The sequence below is a fragment of the Patiria miniata genome, unplaced genomic scaffold (assembly GCF_015706575.1).
Source record: "Patiria miniata isolate m_02_andy unplaced genomic scaffold, ASM1570657v1 HiC_scaffold_22, whole genome shotgun sequence".
In the NCBI taxonomy this organism is placed as follows: Eukaryota; Metazoa; Echinodermata; class Asteroidea; order Valvatida; family Asterinidae; genus Patiria; species Patiria miniata.
Genome location: NW_024037061.1, coordinates 14,435,831 through 14,457,418, shown reverse-complemented (window position 1 = coordinate 14,457,418; position 21,588 = coordinate 14,435,831). Strand labels below are relative to the sequence as shown.

At 41.4% G+C, this 21,588-nt stretch overlaps 1 protein-coding gene across 4 annotated transcripts in view; it reads right to left on the bottom strand.

Moving 5' to 3' along the window:
* LOC119730479 (neuronal acetylcholine receptor subunit beta-4-like) overlaps positions 1–19,466 on the bottom strand; it is a 30,557-nt gene extending 11,091 nt beyond the window's left edge. Inside the window, exons 1-3 of one of the 4 annotated variants that reach the window (XM_038203411.1) lie at positions 18,904–19,466; positions 18,557–18,796; positions 14,711–14,945 (exon numbers count right to left, since the gene is read on the bottom strand). In XM_038203411.1, coding sequence (XP_038059339.1) covers positions 14,711–14,804 — 94 coding nt within the window. In that variant the 5' untranslated portion in view covers positions 14,805–14,945; positions 18,557–18,796; positions 18,904–19,466. Of the gene's footprint in view, positions 1–14,710; positions 14,946–15,348; positions 15,444–15,669; positions 16,020–18,556 lie in introns of those variants that run through there. The other 3 variants (XM_038203410.1, XM_038203412.1, XM_038203413.1) reach the window with 3 other exon arrangements.
* Between the last annotated feature and the right edge of the window lie 2,122 nt (positions 19,467–21,588).

The window sequence follows — 21,588 nt, the reverse complement described above, 5'->3', positions numbered from 1 at the left end:
CCAGCCCCCTCTCGAAGTACATTGCGCCTCAAGAGGAGGCTGAAAGCTGCTCTGCCTCCATCGCCGAAAGAATATAAGGGGACGAAAGAAGGAAGAGACAAAAAAAAGAATAGATGAAAAGAAAATCCGGGGAGAAGATGCAGATACAATTTCCGATATTGCTCCTTCTTGCTTCCGATGCCGTCGGACATGCGAGAGCATAAAGCGAGAACTCTTGCAAAAGCAGAGGGGGCCGGAGCGCTATCATTACAGCCCATCGCAGGTTGCTGACACAGCGACGAGTCAGTACGAAGTACACAGACACTGCACAGCTTTATGAATGCCACTCATCAGCCGGAGCTGTGGTTATATTATTATCATTAGTACTGCGAAGAGACGTACCTGCACATTAATGAACTGAATTTATACATCCATTATGTAGGGATATCAGCTCAACATGACAAATTTACTTCAAAACCCATTTGTCATTATTATACATGGTACATAAAGTCCGCAAAAGTAGTCTAGATTAATTTCAATTGTTCTTTTCACTGAATTCCTTCTCTACCTCAAATACCAAGTGTTGATAGGCTTTCTAGATAACTGATTGATAAAAAAAACGTAAATCAACACAGCCTGCAAACACAAAACAAGAGCATCCACCATTTCTCGTTACATACTCCTTTAATTCAGAAAGTGAACCACTGAAACGTGTACATTTTATCTTTTTTTACGGTGACAAATTAATTGAGGTTCTCTTGCATAAGCGCACTGGTTGTTTCAAAAGATCACAAATTCCGTGTCAAAATGGGAATTCCGTTCAGTCCACCATTTTTCCATTTGAGCGAAATATCACTGATTCTCATGTAGGTACTAAAAAAAACCTGCTAGGTCAAATTGAATCAGCAGCGATTCCGAATTTGCTCTACCCTATTCCGGGTCAAAATGACACTTTTCCGGGTTAAAGATGACATTTTCCGGGTCATTTTTAAACGGAAAAGTGCCATCTGTTGAAAACCTTTCCGGGTCAACGATGACATTTTCCGGGTCATTTTTAAACGGAAAAGCGGTGCCATTTGTTTTACCCGGAAAACTTTTCCGACTCAAAGATGACATTTCAAATGACCCGGAAACGTGTCATTTTTTTTTACCCAGAAAAGGGTTGAGCAAATTCGGATTTAAGTGCTGGGTCAATCTGACCTAGCAGTTTTTACATTGTGATTTTAACAAACTGTTTATCATGTGGGGAAAAGTGCAGCAGAACATGGCTTCCATCCAAGTTCAAATTCACAATCGTAATTTAATCTAATCGTATGCACTTCTCTCGACTGGTCTAAAGAAATGTGTGTGCATAGATGCGTCTCATATCCCATTACGTGGCGATAGTGAAGAGAACCATTGGATTGGCTGGTATACGTACATTATTTGAAGGGTTGACATTCGCGGGATGGATTTTGCATGAGTCAATAATGCACCCGGGAGAATCGATGTGATGAAAGAAAAGAAAATGTATAGAAACTCTGTGATTGATGGCTCGACAGATGCAGTACGGAGTAGCTGATTGACTTTTATTCAACATCGAAGGAGAAGACAAAAGATAATTTAACACTGAAACCTGGTCGTGTGATAATTTATTGGCTGCAGCGAATATGATCGGTAATAAACTACATGCCGGTACGATTTTCTTTTCTAGTCGGATTGTGACCTTTACCAATATGCTTGATGCTATATATCCGAGAGTTTGTGAGAGAAAAAAAAGCAAGGTTCCTTGGGTGGGACTCGAACCAATGACCTCCTGCCTACTGGTAAAAAAGGTGGATATAGTTTTTGTCCACGGCGCTTTATCTTGGTTCTTGGTTGGTTCATTTCCTAAATACTCCGCGTGGGAGTTTTTACAGGAGACCAAAAACACCGGGGCAAACCCCTTCTCTTAGCGACAAGTGTCACTGGGTTCTTTTACGTGCATTAGATTACACAACACACGGGACCTACGGCTTTACGTCCCATCCGAAGGACGAAGCAATAATGGTTAAGTGCCTTGCTTAAGGGTACAAGTGTCCACCCGGCGGGCTCGAACCTACGCCACTGTTGCCTCTGAAATACCAGAACATGAGTCCGGTGTTCTTAACCGCTAGGTCATGACACACTCAATGTTTAGGACGGCTCTATGTTTCTGCTTTAAGTCCCAAAGCCTAAATGTAGCTACGGCAGCGATATGTTCAAAGTTTTGAGGTTAATTAAAATGAGATTTGTTTAAAAACTCGCTGTATTTCTTTGTAGGCACGGCTATCTTGCCCCTTTAAGCTCCAGAAAGCATTCCCGGAGCAAACAGGGCGGACTTGTGGGGTTTCCCTGGTGAATAACATTCTAGGCTCCCTTGCTTGAATGGCTCTAGGATATTATTCCTCAAAGTTTGCACTCGTCTTCCCCAAACGGGCTATAGTCTTCTCATCTCTGAAGGCATGCAAAATGCATTCATTTTTGGTTAATAGTAAGCTAGTGTTACCGAAGCAATACTGAATGGTTCATTCAATGGGATGTGTGCATAGATGCCAATGGTTTGCTCAGTGGCTCAAGGACGGGTTAGTGATTTTTTGAGCTTTTTAGTTTGGAAATAAAAATTAGTCGGCAATAGATTTCCAAGTCACTAAAAATTATCAACACCATGTAAAACTGTTACTCTTGGCAGTCAAGTTAAATATCACGTTTAAAAATAAAAACAAATTACATGTCACAAGCACGTAACGGCAAAATCGTTAAAAATGTATAATATATTCGGAATCACGTCCAATTCTTTGAAGGCCTTTCCAGTTGGGGTGAGTACAATTTTTATTTATTTCCAAAGGAACTATTAGCAAACATATCTAAATTCTATTACTGATTTATGGCAAAATCATAACAAAAGCAATGGGAGCGGCTCATTTTGTAAGATTTATCTCGAACTTCGGCCCTTACATCTGTGACACAGCTGAAACAAATTGCCGAGAATGAAGACATTGACGGATCAACTCTATATTCAGCCGTTACAATTCAACTTTACTGAGCCCGGCGCTCAACATTTTAAACAGATCAAAAAATCCACGCATAATGATTCTTAATGATCCATTCACCTTAATAGTTAGTTACTTATCACTCTTTAATAACCAATGCTATTTTAAAAAGTTTTTCACGTTCATAATTTCGGTGTTAATCCTCCTCTACATTTAACGCGTTGCTTATGGCTTTTCCTTGTACATACACTCACGCACAGTCGTGAATTTCTATACGCCCGAGGACAATACTTTGTGCATGTAGAGTGTATTTTTTTTTTTTTTTTTTTGCCCACATGCTATTTACCCATACGTTCCAAGACTCATTGGTCATTTGACATGGAACATTTCCAAATACAACAGAAGTTACTAGATGATTGATCCACGGTTTTATTACTCAATCATAGTCATTTATATTTCTGAGAATCAGGAAACCAAGATGCTTGCATTGTTCCCTTTATAATTACTTCCCCATGAGCAGTTTCTAATTCAATCAGTCAGTCAGTATTCAGTAATTCTCAGTAGTAACGGTTAGTATCCAGTATCCGTTTTCGTTATAACAATCGGTTCGTTCCAGTTCTCTTTTCCCCAGTTCACTTCTCCACCAGTTCAGTTAACTCAGTGCATATTAAACATTGTTGTGGAATAAAGCCGCGGTTAACATAGTCCTAAGCTTGTGCATGGACTACATATTCCCCAACAGAAACATCCGGTACGACATGAACATTACCAACGAAACGACGCCATGAGTTAACCATGCAGCTTTCCAAAAGAATCCCTGTGATTTAACGCATATTAAAAACCAAGTTGAAGTCTGATTGGTAGATACTAAAAATATTATTCTGCCAGCCATACAGGAACCCAGCGCGTTAAATCATTAGCTATAGCCATAGCAGAGCTCACCGCCGCTCAACTGCCGAGGGGTTTGTCATGTTTACGATGCCTATATAATTTTACTATAAAGCTTAAGAATTATGTTATACCCCGAAGCTCCAGCCAAAATATTATGATCCTAACAAATCCGGGCACAGTCGGGAGAGATTCTCCGTTTGTCCGCGGTTACTGAGATGGGAAACATCTGGACAGATTGAAGGAGGAATGTTCGCCCTGTCATCTTCTGTGGAAAGGAACATCCGGAAGAAAGACAAAAAAATGTATACGCTGGTTTCATTTTGAACTGTGGTTTTTCTCTTTCAGTTCACTCTGTTCGAATGACTGATCTGCTACGGGCGAAAGTTGGGTATGTTGATTGAAAAAACGTACACGCAGATGGCAAAAACAAAACTCATTAAATTACCGAACTTTTCTGCGGAATGAAAGGATCTAGAAATCAAATGAGCGCACGCGGATGAAAATAGGACAACGTACTTATAATGGACTAGACAGTAGGACAGTAGGAGGAGGTAATCGAGGTTTTAAAATAAACATTCTGGAAAGTTCATGTCGCCATCGCATCGTGGGTAACTTGGCTGATAAAGAGTTTGGTAACTGTTTTGAAATCAATGGCCTAAGTCACCCATGATTATAGGAATGTACGTAGGGTAGTATAAGCTGGTTAATTAAGTGGCAAGCTTCCATGATGCATAGGCCTACATTCTGACAGCGTAACAATTGAACACATGATTAATGGTATTTCAATTTGACTTGCACATAAAAACCTACAGGCCTTTACGACAACGACATCCACCGACTAGGGATAGTCCTGAATAATAAAATAAAACATCCATCCAGGCTGATAGATTAATAATACTTCAGTCGAGCATTTTGAGAGACGTTAAGCTCACTGTACTTAGAGTGTCCCATTTGTTTGACACAAATGGAATACGAGATTATTGTATATGGGCTAATGAATTCATCATCTGCATTCTGAGAAGAGGACTCTCTCATGATGTATAGAAAAAATATGTAGAAGCTAGCTGACTCGGGTTCCAGCACGGGTCATCAGGAGAACACATCTGGCATTTCCAGCGCCAGACTAAAAATTATTTTAATGGGCAAAGTCGTTGACGGACGTGGATGGATGACAACAAACAGCCCGTGATTGCGATGATGTGTAATATGACGACGGCAATGAGCGACCGCGGCTCGCTGGCGGATAGAATGCGCGGGCGTGGAGTGACGGCCGTGATATCATTCCATCCCCTTTTTTCAATTTCCTCGTAAATCGCAAGACAACAAATTGAGTGGTGTTGTTGTGGCTTATGATGAGCTCGTGACAGACGCTAGACTTTGGAGGCGAGGTGGCGTGACTGACAGACAGACCGAATTCTTGCAGTCGCTATGTAGATTACATTTGCAGCCATCTTGGTCAGATACCCTGACTACACCGTCAACAACCACAGAATATCAATACTGCACTTCTGATTATGAAAAGGAACCAGCCTAATATGTGGAAATCCACACATAACTATTGCACGTTGAAAATTTTAAGACACATCCTGCATGCTGTGGTGATATTTGACATTTTAGCTATTTTATGCATGTCTTTATATGATAAAATTAGTATGTTTAATACAGGAAAATCAAAAGTTGTGAATTGGACAGGACATTATTAATCAATTACCTTACCATTTACCCAATAGACACGTTTTATTTCGGTCATTCGCCCAATTCTTCGTTTGACATGTGTCACCAAACCAAATGTAGCTGTACAGAGAAACTAAATTGGTCAGACGAGTCAATCACCGTCAGATCTCCAGACGGAAATCAATGCAAATTCAATTCGTAAGCCGCGAGGGAACCAGTCCAGTCCGGTGTGGGACCCCGGGTTCGTTATTAACAACAAATAGTGGCCACAAACTGCCGGAGCTGAATGCAGAGGTTAATATGGCACTGCATATAACTGGCAATTAATAAACCCAACGACTAACTGCTGCTAAATTTGCGGCTTCTTTCGCTCGATTTGCTGTATCGATCGGGCAAAATTAAATCTGGTCCACGTGCCTAGGAGACGGCAACAGCTGTATAATTAAATCGATCATTTGTCAACATGAGCACACATGTTGCATGCCGGTTGAGGAGGACACTTTTTTATATCAGATCTTCCACTCCCAGAGGACTCTTCAAAAACACTCTTAATAATTTCACAAATGCCATTGTACGGTCGGTGTTTAGTTCCGTAGAGATTTAGGAGCTTAATGTTCTTTTTAAGCCTCTGTACAATTTGTATTTTCCTTGAACGTGAAGAAACGAAATAGTCACCGAGTGAAGACAAGATCGCGACCCCAAATAAGTAGAGAAGATAACATCGTTTCCAGGGCCTGTTTTCAACCCCGACCTCAATAAATGACTGCGGGTAACTGGCTTTCCATATTCTCATAATTATGTCATCGGATGGCTATGCATGATTGTCATACTGCGAATTAAAAAGAACTATCTTACGGTCGATCTTAAGGTGAACTGTTGGAACCGTTTTCGTCTGGTATCCAAGACACCATATTCAAAAGCACTTGCGGTTTGGGAAGGAATCAAACCTTAGCGTAATGTATAATATCCAAGACTTTTCGATATAATGATCCAATACCTGGGCGACAGATCAGCCGATGGTAGTGTACTGCTCGTAGGCCATGGGGACGAGGTTAATGACAATTCGGTACATAGTACTTCTCCTCTAATGGGTGGGGACGAGGTTGAGAATATGATGACAATTCACTACATAAGCTCAGGGTGAGGATGAGGTTTGGAAAATAACGACATTAAGTACTGATTACATTACGGTTGGGGAAGAGGTGGGGAAGATGGGCCCCATTCAAAACATAGTCTCTTCCATTGAAGGCTGGGGACAAGTTTAAAAAAGGCAAATCAGTACACAGTACTTTTACTTCTAAGAGTGGGGACGAGGTTGAGAAGATAATGGCAATTCAGCACACAGTACTTTTACTTCTAGGGGTGGGGACGAGGTTGGGAAGATAATGGCAATTCAGCACATAGTACTTTTACTTCTAGGGGTGGGGACAAGGTTCGGAAGATAATGGCAATTAATGACAATTTTTTAGGGGTTGGAACGAGGTTGCAAAGATAATGACATTTAAGTATAGAGTTTGGGAAGACAATGACACATCAGTTCATAGTACTTGTCCTTTGAAGATTGAGGACGAGATTGAGAAGATAACGAAAATTCAGTATATGGTGCTTCTCCTTTTAAGGGTCACGCTGGATTCACACAGATCTATCTCGGTTTTTTTAGTAGTCAAATCACACACTCGAGTAGAAAAATATTCCATGAGTTTGCGGATTGTAAAGCAATAAACCAGTGGTGCATTTCATCAGCTAAGATGGTCCGTATTGATAGAGACAGCTCCATATCCAAGTGATAAATGAGAAGGCTCTGCGTGTAATCATATTAGGCTGAGGATAATGCAGACGGCATGGTGGTTATTATTAACAGCATTCTCTCGATGCTCTGGGTGCGACTAATGCCAGATTCTTTTTTATGGTCCCGTGTAAGTGCACGACCGCAGATATAATTTTGATCTGGTATGCATTAGATTACAATGTATCAGAAAACGGCTCAAAGGCAGAAATTCTTAATGGAGTTACCAAATTTACCCACTGGCAGCTTTGCATGGTGGCATTCAATGGAAGAATTGAAGGCAATAATGGTGTCGTTTCAAAACTTCAGACAAAACCCAAGGAGGTTTCTATTTTTAGCAGAGGATCGTTAGTTTCTTCTTCTTCGCCCAACAAACAAAATCAACGGTGCGAGCGACTAGAGAGTCGACGAAAACGTCATTGAAAGTTAGTTGAAACCCTCATGTGGTGAAAAACACTGAGCTTATTACTGTATAATTGTTAAGCCAATTAAGCGATTCAATTCTGTACTTATTTATGGACGGTTCGATAACAGATGTTATATCAATTGGTTCGCTAACTAACTTCATAGGCCTACTCGAGATGCTTGTTTTCCTCGCTGTTGCCACAGCGAGCCAATTGTGATAAAGTGCCTTGCCTAAAGACACAGTCAACTTCAAGACCTCACTGCGGTTGCCCTGATAGCATTCTAATTCTGCCTACAAGAAAAGAATACTTTTAGATAAAAAAAAAAGAACCAGGCAGCTCCAACAAACGCTTCGACCATCAAGATGTGATTGCTTCAGACTTTCATAATTCAGTAAGAGAAGGAAGGGTTTAAGTTTCGAAATAAGCCCTGTAAATCAGTTTTCACAGTTAGACTCTCTCAATCCGTGTTTAAAAGTGACCATAAATGTACACACCAAATAAACGTATACATGTAGATAAAAAAAGCTCAGCGACCTGAAATAAGTCCAACTATAAGGTCACGCGGACGGATGACGAGCCCCGAATATTTTATTGAATTAAATTGCATCAAGCGAGTTTCCATATTTAAATATGCTTGAAATGTTGTCTCTATATGTTTTGGCCCTGGTACGCGGGAAAGATATATTTAGTTCATCATTTACATAATTTAAGCTTGTTTGTCTGTTTTGACCACGATGAACTGTATTTTTAGGTTCATGCGTCTTCACGTTGTGTTGAATGTTTTGGTATTGATGTAATGTTTATTGTACCATTCATTTTTTGTCCGTTAAGTATGCAGGTATGTGTACATGATTGTCTGCCAATGGGGCTGTTTATCCGTCCGAATGGTTGTCTATTGTGTAGTCTCTCTGTCTGTCTTCCTATTTGCTTGCTCACAGTTGAAAAAAAACAAGCACAGGAGCAATATACAGCGGGGGTTGTTTTGGTACCGTGTATTTACATTCAATCTCGTACACAGACGAGCCTTACGGCGGAGTACGATCTTGAGATGATTACGGACAAGTCTCATCGCGGGGCCGAGGGAGCAAGAAGCCCCAAGGCCAGGCACGGGGTGGCCGCTGTAATCCCTTTAATCCCAGAGCCTGCCTTGATTGAGTTCCGGACCCCGCCAAAACCTTGTACCACTCCCAGGGAAAATATTACAATCTTGTTCTTGCGAGATGTTCAGAAAGAGCAGGATTATAGCGATAGTTAAAGCTGATCGTGGATGTCATTTATTTATGAATCAACCTCGGGGTTAGGATTTTCTTCCGACGGAGGGACGCACATCTTTGGATAGCTGCACTCTCCCCAAACTTTATCTGCATCAGTATGCACATAGCGATTTCATTCTTTTTTTTAAACGAGAACGTAGAATTCTACGAATAATGTCGGAACCGCATGGGGAAACGGAAGCTCATTCGCCATTGCGTGAAGTTTCATGTTTAGGCATATTTCTACGTCATGGATATATGGCAAAAATAGACTGAAAAGCCACCTTCGTATTCCGTAGAGACACAATCGATGGAGAAATTGTCATGTGTATCAGTCAGTATTGAAATACATTTCGAGATGTGTATAATTTAAAAATATAACTTCAAATGCAGCAAGAAAAACATATAAGGATGACTTAGGCCAAAGTAGAGAAGGAAATTGCTATATTTTATGTAACTCCATTATCAATCTTGTGTATAATTCATTTTATTCTCGACTGTATTTTCAAAACATCCGCACACACATCCTTCAATTAGGTTTCGGATGTGGACATAATCAAATCAAAACTTTCCACTTATTCATATTCTTTCTTTTCGCGCTCCCATTATTTCGTTCAGAGAGGTAAAATTAGCCAATTTGAGTCTCGTGTTTCTGACAGAACGACATCCCGGGTTGCCGTCAAACAACGCCATAAATGCACTGCAAAGAAATCATCCATTCTCTGCGCCTGTAATGGCGGAGTCACTGACTGACCGGTGGTTGAGAGCTGAGGTACTGACCGCGGTTGGGAGGTGATGAATAAGGACTACAGTTAAGTTGGAGAACACTCAGGCCAGTAAATAGGCCGAAATATTGCCCACGTACGCTGCATGCTCAAATTATGATTTGCATGGTGTAGTTTTCAGAACCGTTAAATGTATTTGGCTCAGGGTCCTTATTCTGAGTCAGGGGCGGATCCAGCTTTGTTTCAAGGAGGTTTAGCTGTCATGGGGTTTAACAGGCACGTGCAGACGTGCTACCTTTTTTTCTGCATGATTTTTATATTTTTGCAGCCCAAATGGGAGGTTATATGCCCTCCCCCTAACTCCTCCCCACCCAAGATTGACCAGGACAGTATCAGCTTTGGAGAAGATCTGATGATAATTCGTCACAAATGCAACCCTACTGGCGAGGGGCCTCAGCAGAACCATGCACGGGTCGTAAATATTTTGAGGGAAATTTCGAGCTTGTTTTTTACTGCTTTGATTTTGGACTTGGTTCGGTCGTAGCTACACAGTAGCTGTGTAGTGTTTTAGTGTAACCTACACTAAAACACTGCATTGGCAAAACGATGCCGATACCACAGTGGTGACATTTTGATGATAAAAATGTCTGCAACAGTAACAGCAGACAGCAGTGTTTGATGTATCATCCTCGGTATAGTGAAACATGACCGGTCCCCCCATGGACGCACTGTCTGATCCAGCATTCGGTCACGACATTTTAACATTTGAAACCGATATTGGCCGAGACGTGCTTGACATGCGAACAGGCACTGGTTCAGTATTAGCAGCTCAACATAGCAGACTGGCTCAGTAGCAGTGTTAGGTTACGGGTTTCTTGTTGTTTGTTCAACAGTTGTTATCATCAGATGGCGCGGCTGGGACGAACAGAAGCGGGGAGGGAGAACATTCCGATGGATGCCTGCCAGCTGGGGAGGCAGGGATGAGGGAGGCTAGGGAAAAGGTAGCATGAAGACTGATTGAGGAGGATGCCCTGAGATGGTGGCACGGTCAAGGATCAGATGTGACCCGGGTTCGAATCCTGCAAGTGCACACGCATGGAGTGGGTGTCGAGTCCCTGTCTGTTATTATAGTTTTCCCAGGGAATTTCTCCGTAACCCTCTCATTAGGTTTTTCCAGGTTTGCGAGTTACATTGCCTGTACGCCTTTGTGGAGCTCTGACCAGAAAGATACCCAATAAATACGTTAGACCTAAGATAAAATCGTGAAGCTTAGTAAGCAGATATTGAAGCCAAAAAAGAAGGGTTAGAAAAAGGTTGAGTGATCAGCACAGCATGCACCTTAAAGCCACCGAGTGAGCAGCCACCAAGCCGACTTAAGATTACTTACCACCCCCTTCAGTATCCCTGAAGAATTAAAATTTCTCCTTACAAGAAAGGGTTTATTTATCATGAGATTTGAAGGTTTGCATGGTGGAAAGATACTAAGACAAGATAAGTTTGCGGTAGCACCATGTGAATAAATCTCTTTTGTGAGTATGTGTGGTTCTGAAAAGAACCAGAGCTTCTTTTCAGAACCACACATACTCATAAAAGAGATTTATTCACATGGTGCTACCGCAAACTTATCTTGTCTTTGGTTTATTTATCATAAACCTGTACAGATTTTCAATGATGAAAATGACAAATTCGTAACCGAATGCCGAGATAAAAGCAATCTGGTTGCAGTAACGAGCTCTATTGTATCAGGATTTGCTACCAGCCGCTGAGATTATGGATATTGTTGTGTCAGTAGTATAAGCAAAGTGTAAATCCTGCAGAAATACAGCTTTTCTATAAGTTACCGATTTTGTATTCAAGTGGAAATGTCAGTCCCTCTACCCCAGCTGGACAAGCAATAATACAACTAAGGATTCACTGACTACACACATATACAAATTAACGTGATAATGGCGTTGACATGAATGTAAAGTTGCAGACATGTCCGGAGCCGGAGTGGAATCGGACTCACAGAATCTCCCTGGAGTGTAAAATCGTCTCATCGCCGTTTTTTTCTCGACCTTTCATGTCAGAACGTCTACTTTTCAAATCGCCTAGATCCCCGAAGCTCTAAGAAGGACATTGTGTAGGCGTTAATTCCCTCACATAAGAAATACCCAACTCCAATCGGTCAAGCACCCGGCCCGCCCCCTCCAGGAACTTGACACGCCCCTGCGTGGGCAGGGAACCGACAGTGCTGCTTATAAAGGCAGTGTAGTATGACTACTTAACTACTGGAGCACAGAACTAGACATTCATATAAGGATCGTACATCAAGCGAATTATGTCATTATGATGGATTGTCTCTATATGCGGTTTATGAGTTATGACATACGCTTATGGACGGGACAGCTGCTCGGAGCATCCGCGGTTTACCGACATGATGCACCGCATGGTAAAACCCGCTGCACGGAAGAAATGACATTCCTTCGATAAGGGAAGACTGGAACACCAAATGTCTAATAATGTTACCTCTTTAAGGTTTTTTTTTTCAATAATTGAATCGTTATATGTCTTTCATTTAATATTATTTCACTTTTTATTTTTGCAGTGGGAACCGTCGAAAATAGAGATATCAAAATATGTACACCGTCTCCGGCTCCGGTAATGTCTACCTGATCGTAATATGATCACTTTGTTTGTCAAATGATGAAGTATCACGCGATGACGATATTACTTCCAATTTTGTTCAAGGACCTTTTTTTCTCGTTCTAGTCTGAAAGGTGTATGAACCTAGGCATAAGATGACGTATTGTGAGCCTAGAAATAAGATGGATTTATAACTGCATCATTTTTAAGGTAATTCAGTCAATGGCTTTTGACTGCATGTTCTCATGTACAGGGCCCTCACCCATATTGGTATGTTAGGCATTTTCAAAATTAAAAACAAAATGTATAATATTGAAAATAGTCTGCGATCGTAAATCATAAGATGACAGGCCATTCCGCGAATAGCTGCGACGGTCATCCGAGCTTAGCTGTGGCCTCTGACCTCTAACCTCCAAATATTAATAACACAAATCGCCTTGGCTGGTAACACGCCTCCGGGGTCGTGTGACCCACTGCGCACGCTGAGCACGTAAACCATCTAATTAGGTACTTGTTCTACTTTACTTGACCTCGATCGAGGCTGTATCATCGATATTATTTACAAAATATCTGAAGTGGAGGAAAGTATTGTGTTCTCTTTCTGTGTGGCATTTTTATATGTACGACAAGTTGAGTTAAACCAGCGATTCGCATTTTTCCCCTTCAATTTACCTTTAGAAGTATCGATAATTCAATCTGCACCAACGTAAACATTTTCGACGTCATAATCGTCTTGTTACTGTTTAGTTTGATCGCTCATATTGTATTTTATTTCATTTGTGTCTCATGTAGAGCAATTTTTATATTGAAAAAAGACCTTTTACTTTATTCAGTTTATCAGATATTTTGTAGAAGATCCACACGATACTGTCTTGCAAAGAATAATATTCCTTATTTTCGTTTTGTTTGTGTACGTCAATATTACCCGATACATGGAATTTATAAATGCAACTCTTTTTCCCAAATTTATTCAAGTTTTTCTTTCTGTCAATTGATAAATATAACAAGGAGAGTTACTATTACGTGGAATGGCACCTTAGGGAGACATTTCCATCTAGGATTATGTACAATATTTGTTCCAACTGTAATGACCCCCAACTCCAATTTTCCTTTATCCTAACCCCACGAATGTTGGTATATTTATGTTTTGGAATTCGAGCAATTGATCTAGCCTAATTCTGCCTCTAAATAGGAGTTGTGACATTAGGGAGACATTAAAATGTCTCCCTTATGTCTGGTGTATCCCTAATGACGAAAAAAAATGTCTCCTCAGGGGTACATTAACAGGAATTAACATATCACTTTGAACAAAGATCAATGCGCTTCACATTATTATCAAATTAAGTATTTGGAACAAGGACTTTAATTAATGGCCGACTTTCATTTTCAAAATTTCAATCTATAGTCAATACAAAGCGTAAAAATGTGGCTACCTTTCACAAGACACCAACATTGAATACAGAATGGTTTATCCAGCAGGGTAGGGCACTATGTTCATGCTGTTTGATAAAGACAACATAAGAGTTTTACATTATAATTGAAAAGATAATATCATTTAGCAAGCTGCCCATGCACTGACTAGTAAAAATGTCCCATAACCTATCGCTTACTGATAATTACACCTGTTCTTTGAATGATCTTTGCTGCCTATAGTGAGTGTTACTAGGCTATTATTCGATAATTATGTACACATCAGTGATTATGTGAATGTCTGGCACAATTAACATCGATTTTTGGTTTGGCGAATCGATCACATAACTAACTGTCCCCCGACTAAATACTGTGCTACCACATCGCTTGATGCTGTTCCCGTACAATAATAGTCAACGACAAAATTTAAGATTGCCACAAAATACACCATATTAACCACAGGCGGCCATCTTGATTTTTCATGTTCTATTTGCGGCATGTCTCATATTTACTCAATGAATAAATACCGAGTTTATCACGTTACCATGCCGATTGGACCCCACCCACGCAATGGCATAATGTCAACGGCAAAATTCGATATCTTCATAAAATATACACATTCTATTCAATAGGCGGCCATCTTGATTTTTATGTTCCAATTTCTGCGTGTGTGTTATTTACTCATTAAGTAGCTATGCGTTTACCTTTGAATTCTGACATTACGAGTGTCGCTTAATTCCATAATATTGCATCCTTGAAAACATGCATGCTGCAACACAGAGCGAGCATTCAGTTTTTAATTAAGAGTTTTCTCTCACGGCATTCGAGGCACGTTTCTCCACCGACATTTTATACGTCTCCATCTTCTTTTTCAATAACGGATGTCTTCTGATACTTTACAGCCTTCAAGGCGCAAGCAACCCGCAAGGATGACAGAGAAAAATAATAATAGAATTTGAATGCTATTTACCTGATAGATGGAGGCTTGCTAGAAGCAGCCCACAGCACCATGTTCCCCGTACCATTCTCCACAGATATCTGGCTGTTTCCCGAAGCCTACACATGTTTCTTTTCTTCTGTTTTTCCTCTTCTTGTTGTCTTGGAAGAAGACACTATCCTCGAAGCTATAGCTGCATTTCTCGTGTGTCCTCAAACGCCGACATATTCACTGTTATTTCGTCCATCGTCTTAAACAACTACAGCATCTGAAATTGTGTGAGGTCGAGAAAATAAGACAGACGGTTCCTTTAAATCTCACTTAGCATTATTTAAAAAAAAAATGGGGGATATTTCCTGACATTATTGCAGAATAGCGCAGGCTTTATTGCACGGCATGCTATGCTGCTCGTTTAGTGATGCGTAAATATAGCACGGCGTTGGCCCGGAGCTAGAAATGGGAGCACGGAGCGGGGCTGGCTGTAACAGCTGATACCGTGGTCGCGTGCGTCACGACGGCAGCACAGGGGCCGCTGAGACACGGTATATAGGGCCGCGTCGAACGCAAGAGGGCGGTCCATCGCTAGGTCGGTGTTCACATCGCGACGACCCTAACAACCTTCATAATTCACATTTTTAAAATACATGTAGTCGATGAGTATATTGGTTTACCGTATAGGCTTTCCCTTGAACGGTTCTGTGATGAGCTCGCTCACAATGAACAGATGGAAAGAAAGTTCGTCAAGTTGTTACGATGCAGTTACACTTTTCAGACATGAAGTTAGTTTCATGCGATCTTATCTTTCTAACGCGTACGGCTAGTTGCGAATGCAGTCTGTTCTTACGCAAAATTAAAGAGTTTGCAATCTGATGACTTAAAGCATGACTCCAAGCATCAGTGAAGCGATCCCACTAGGCTAGTGGTTTGGTACGATAGACCCAGTTTGAAGTTTCACGCTATAACGGCCACCAATCTCAGTTGGGTTAATTTACCTAGCTATTTAGTCCACAGCAACTATCGATCTCCATTGAAGGGTGTACATCGAGTCAGAAGGCACTGCCTGGGCTTCGCAAAGCCCGTCTCCCGAACCCCCGGATCGATGGGTTCACAATCTGTGGTTCGGACAAAGATCGCACCAAGGGGGTGAGCAAGCACTTCGAGGAGCGATAGGCAAACAAGTTGAACTCTTGTTTTGATAGTCCCAGTGTTGGCAAGACAGTGACATCTTTTGTGGTAGGAGGGAGAAGATATAGCGGTTATGATAATATGGTGGAGGTGGTGGGAGTGGTGGCGAGGATATTGATGGTGACGGCAATGATATTATGGTGATAATGATTGTGACATACGATTTAGTGGTGGTGACGGTTATATATAGTGTCGAAGGCGATTATGGTGAAGGTGATCATGGTGGTGATCATAGTCGTGGTCTAAGTAATGGTGAAGGGGGTTATAATGCATGGTGACTGTTGACGACAATGGCGCTATAGTGATATTCTTAGACGCCTGCAGTGCTGTCCATAGTTCGAAATACTTGAAATGACGCGAGTCCACAAAAAGGAGAAAGTTGCTAGGAAAGTACACTGTAAAAACGTTGGGTAAAATATTGTTGGGCAATGTAATTTACCCGACATTGGTATGAAATTACCTCATATTGGGTTGAATTGGGTAAAAACTGTCAAACTATTGAGAAGAATTTGCCCAAGAGTGTAGGCAGTTGATAATTCGACCAGCACTGGTCGAATTATCAACCCATTTTGCCCAACTTTTTTTTACAGTGTAGCATTCTGCTGAAATAGACAATTAAAATAGCCAACACACACAGGTTGGAGACACCTTACCAATGGCTGGTTCCATATGCGATTCTAGCATCCAACAATAATTCTCTCCCTTTGAATGATTAAGTTGTGCCTTTAAGTACTCACTCCTGAAAGTAATTAATACATTAAACGTCTTGTAATTATCAACATGACGGTCGCTTTAAGCTTTCGGTATTGAATCACGTTTTGCTCAAAGAGTGCAATCAGCTCATACAGTTTTAATTAGTCCTCGTTAAAGGGACTGACTTCTTCAAGCTTAATCTCCGTATGGTCTCGATGCTGCGGCAACAGTGTTGACTCGCTGGATTCTCTTTCGTTTGCTCAGTGACTGAAGTATAATTACCAAAACGGAGCCTGATATTTACCTACCAATTTACTGTGTTTGCAATGCTACGGCAGAGTGTCACACATGGACTCTTGGATATTGACAATTGTGCGATTGAAGATGTTGTGTGCAACATGACTGTGCTGCTGGGAAAAGGCCGTTATAATGCAATCAGGCGTTGTAGAGTGAGAATTTAATTAGCTTTTGGGAATTTGAACGTGCTGGATGCTCTTGATTTGAAGACGTATCCTCGAAAACAAAGTATTGTTTTAAATAAGGCACTACTCAAACCTCAACCGGTTGCTGTTCAATTCTATCCGTCGTAGAACAGCAGGGCATCTTGGAATGTCTGCGGACGTGCGCAAAACCATCTCGTTAACCCTAAAGGGGCCGGGTTATTTTGACCATCTTTCAGCCGGGGGGGGGGGGCGGATTCCGCCCCCCCCCCTAAGATCTCGGCCATCGAGTGACGAAAAATTTTGAAACTCGGCACATGCATAGAGCAACTCTTCCTAAACATACCCAAGAAATTTCATGACTATAGGTCAAAGGGTTTTGGAATAATGGCTAATTAATTATTCATATGTACGAATGGCAATTCTGCTCTGTGTACACGACGTATATGCGAAAATTCAGTTTTCACCGGAAAATTTTTCGCTACGCGGCAACCCGTGGTCCGATTTTTATGTTTTTGGTATCAAAAGATGCGCAAAGCTCTAGGCTAAAAAGTCAGAAAAGCTCGGGTCGCGAAAAAAATTTTTTTAGAAGCTATCACGGAAAATGTTGAGGGGGGGGCGGATTCCGCCCCCCCCCCGGCCCCTTTAGGGTTAAGGCATACCGAACTGCAGTCAACGAAACACAAAATGACGGTTTTGTCTACTTATTTGCAACAGAAACAGGGCGAGAAATGTGATGCATAGATCCGCTCGTGGGCGCCCGGCAGTGTACTTAAGATCCATGTCATACGCTGAAAATATTCCAGTCGAATTTTCTAGAAATGAATGATATTTAATAAGTGTCGCTTAGGGCTTTCCACCATGCGCTTCACAGTTATTGCCTTTGTTTATCAGGCTACTTTTTTGCTGCAACCGCGTCAGCGCAATCTGGTCTCTACCCTCACAGGTACCCATTTTATACTTCTGTGTGGAGAGAGGAAATTGTAGTAAAGCGTCTTGCCCAAGGACACAAGCACCATTTTCTACGTAAGGGTTCGAACCCGTGTACCATGGCACAGTGGGTCAAACACCGTAGCTACTGGACCACAACGCTCCAGAAAACAGTCCTTGTATACCCAGCTGATCCTGTCTGTCATGTCTGTAGTCAGCCTGGCCTGGTGCAAACTTGACTGTTTTGTAGTCAGATCTTACTAGGTGTTATTATGGCATAGAACTGCTTAGCTGGAAATACAACTCAGAAAAAGCCATAAGCAAAAATGATTGCGCGACATTTGGCTGTTACGTATAAACGGTTTAACCATGCGATTTTTAGGGGGGGGGGCGGCGTGGTATAATAACTTTGCGGGAAGAGAGATGTGCCATCCAGCTGAGACGCTTCATAAATAATCATGAAATATATGTGCAGGTGTTATCAAATTACTATAAAAGCCCGCAGCAAATTATGATTCAATTCGATTTATATAACAGTGACACCTACTTGATTTGATCCATTTATAACGGTAAACCAAACTGACGTATTATTACCGCTTTATAGGCGTCACCTTCACTTTTTATGACTCACCTTAAAATCAGTTTAAACAAAAATAGGCAATGTAAATCCAGTTTCGTCAAGTCACCCCGGCCGAATTGCAAGCAGTCTGACCGTACCGTACCGGTAAGCCAATCTTCCGAGAATCTGACTCTGATGAATCTGATGAGTGCAACGCCCGTGGCCGTCGTCAATCCCCGGAGCAAGGCGTGAGGAGGAGGCGTTACCCGGTGACGGTGTAAGTGGCGGTGATGAGTTGCTGTCAGTGATATCCTATGGAGATTTAGCAAAGGCAAATTGATGACAGTCTTCCAACATTAAACTACTGCCAAAATCCATTATAAAAAAAATAGTGCTGTAGGCCTAATATTGGCGTGGACCTTTGACGGCTGACTTCAACTTGAATCAGATCTTGTCTTCTCTTTCTTCAAATTTAGCCGAATCCTTCAGTCTTGGAATTCCTCAGAGGTACATGTAACAGTTTCAATCAGCGGTATCATGCTTGATTGGACTGTTACTTGCATCTGTCAGTGGTTACTTAAGTGCCACCTTGCCATCGTCACTGAGTGATAAACGCAGCATCATTACTCGTCCTTGCTAGTGTCTCGGATTCTATACCGTGCCAGCATAAATAATCACCGATGATGATACATCAAAACGTGATGACAAAAGGGAGTCTTTACCTCTGAGGGGGTCGATTCTCAAGTAAAAGTGTCTATTTTGTGTGAGAGTTGAGAGCTGTGCAACCGTAACGGAATCTTACACAATTGGTCTCGAGACAGGTCCACAAAAACACCACACTCTACCGAAACCCTATATAGCCGTGTTATTGTCAGCAATGCCTTGGTATAACGTCTCCAAAAGATCTCTGGCCGGGATTGCATACCAAGAGGGATATTTTCCAGCGGATCACTGCAGGAGCCCCTGAGGGGTTGGCGCAGTATTGTCGGTGGCAGTTTGATCTTAAATCCTGGTCGATACAAGTCGGTCGGTAGATTGTGAATGAGGACTTGCAGAATAATCTCATCTTTACAAAACGTTGTCTCGGTGTGCCATGCAGGTGGTAAGAAGACTATTATTATTAGAGAGGATTACCACCTGATTTAAGATGCTGCATGAAAATAATGATGAGATGTTTGCTATGGTACCTCCATTATTGCAAACGCGCAAACATCTAATTATCTTAATCTAATGGCAAGAAGATCAGAAGGCAATATGACATTCAGTGGGGGAAGGAAAACCAATTTCAGAGCCTTCTTTTAGAAAATTAAAATTCAATTTTAGGTTTTATTCCAGAAACAAACAGACATAGTTTTTAAATGTCAAGAGGATGACTAATCGTGGAGTATCCGTACTTTTGGATTTGCGCAAACAGCGACCAACTATTGAACCTCAAATTTGTATTAAACCAACAAAAATAAATCGTGACTGAGACGCGTTTTTACTATTACGTATTGCAACTCAGCGTATTGTACGTCAACGTAAAACATTTACGGTATCAAATTAAGAGAAAACTTTGGTTCATAGTCACAGACAACTCTGGAAATAATTACGTATCAAAGACGTGTTATCCAAATTTTAACCCCATGGTCTCAAATCTGTCTCATTAATCTGGTGGTTTTGTAGTTATTTAAAAAAATATTTGAACGGACTCTTTTTTGGGGGCCATACATGTACTGTATTATTCATCTTAATGGATGGGTTGCATTTTGGGCAATTAATGAGAATACTAAATCCCAATTTTTAAGTCCAACCCCACCTTGGCAACAGCCGTACGACAATTTGTTTACGATTATTTGTGATAATTGTGGAGGGAAGGAGAAACACATTTCTGACACAATGGTATATTTCGGCATGAAGGACTAATTGAGTCCGTGCAGTCAGTTCATAAACTGTCTCTCTGGATCAATCAAGGCGCCCACGGATCGATAGCTTTGTTTGTCCGGACACCGTCGCCGTTATACCCTCTCCCGACCCAGAGGACAACGGGGGACAAAGGCCGAGCGGCCTCATGTCGCCTCCCACAACCAATACCCCAAATCGATCCCCGTAGCATGATCCCCCTCCCCTGGTGCAACTCTCCTTTGTTTAGGTTGATCTTTTAAGACGTGTACTGGATGTTTATTTTATCGCTACTTTAGAGAATGAGGTTGTCAAACGCAAAGTCACTTTATGATTTATGAAACTGGCTGAAAGACAGGGCTACACAATACACAAGTACATGATTCCGAAAAGCTTCCTTATTTGGGGGTGGGGTCCCATTTTCCCCATTTCAATAACACCAAATTAAAAAATTATTTCTTCACAAAAGCTATCGCGTCCAGCCAGATGCAGACCTAAACCCTTTTTGTTGCGGGCGGGGGGAGGGGGGGGGTGGAAAGTGATGAAACCAACTTCCTTCCCTGAAAAGAAGCCGATTTCGTGCGTATTGTTTTGTCATTGTGTAAATAAAAGATGGTGATCTCTCTTTTTCGAAGATAATAAAACATATTCTTTTTGGAAATCAGATTACTTATGTTTCTCAGTCGACTTTCTCAAAGATACATATTTTTGTCTTATTTCTTCCAGATTGTTATTCTCGCTTTAATCTTTTCATCGTTTTAACTTCGTCCAGGAATATTTTTCATTCACATATCGCCTTCTCCCATGGATAGAGCTAACCCCGGGGTTAGTCATAACCGCAAGTTCAGTTGATAGGATTAGGATTACGGCCTAGCTCTAGCGTTTGGATTAGGTTTAGGTTTAGGTCAGCCCTAGCCCATTGCAAAGTCAGGAGTAACCCTTTGACAAATTGGACAATTTTCTTTCAGGACCTCATAATTAGGAGCCGCTGGTCACACAATGGTCATTTTACCCTTCATCCCTGCTCAACCGTGGCCCAAAATAGTCGTCCGCGCTGTTCAGAATTAAAAAGAAGAAAATATTTTAGATTAAAAAGTGCAGGCCTAGTTTTCATAAGTTGTCCACGGAGCCTTCTCCAAGTCGCACACATTGGCCTAATTGTAGCGCGGGACAACTCGCAATTATAGAAGTGATTAAAACAGGGACACTTCTTTCCTCGTTTT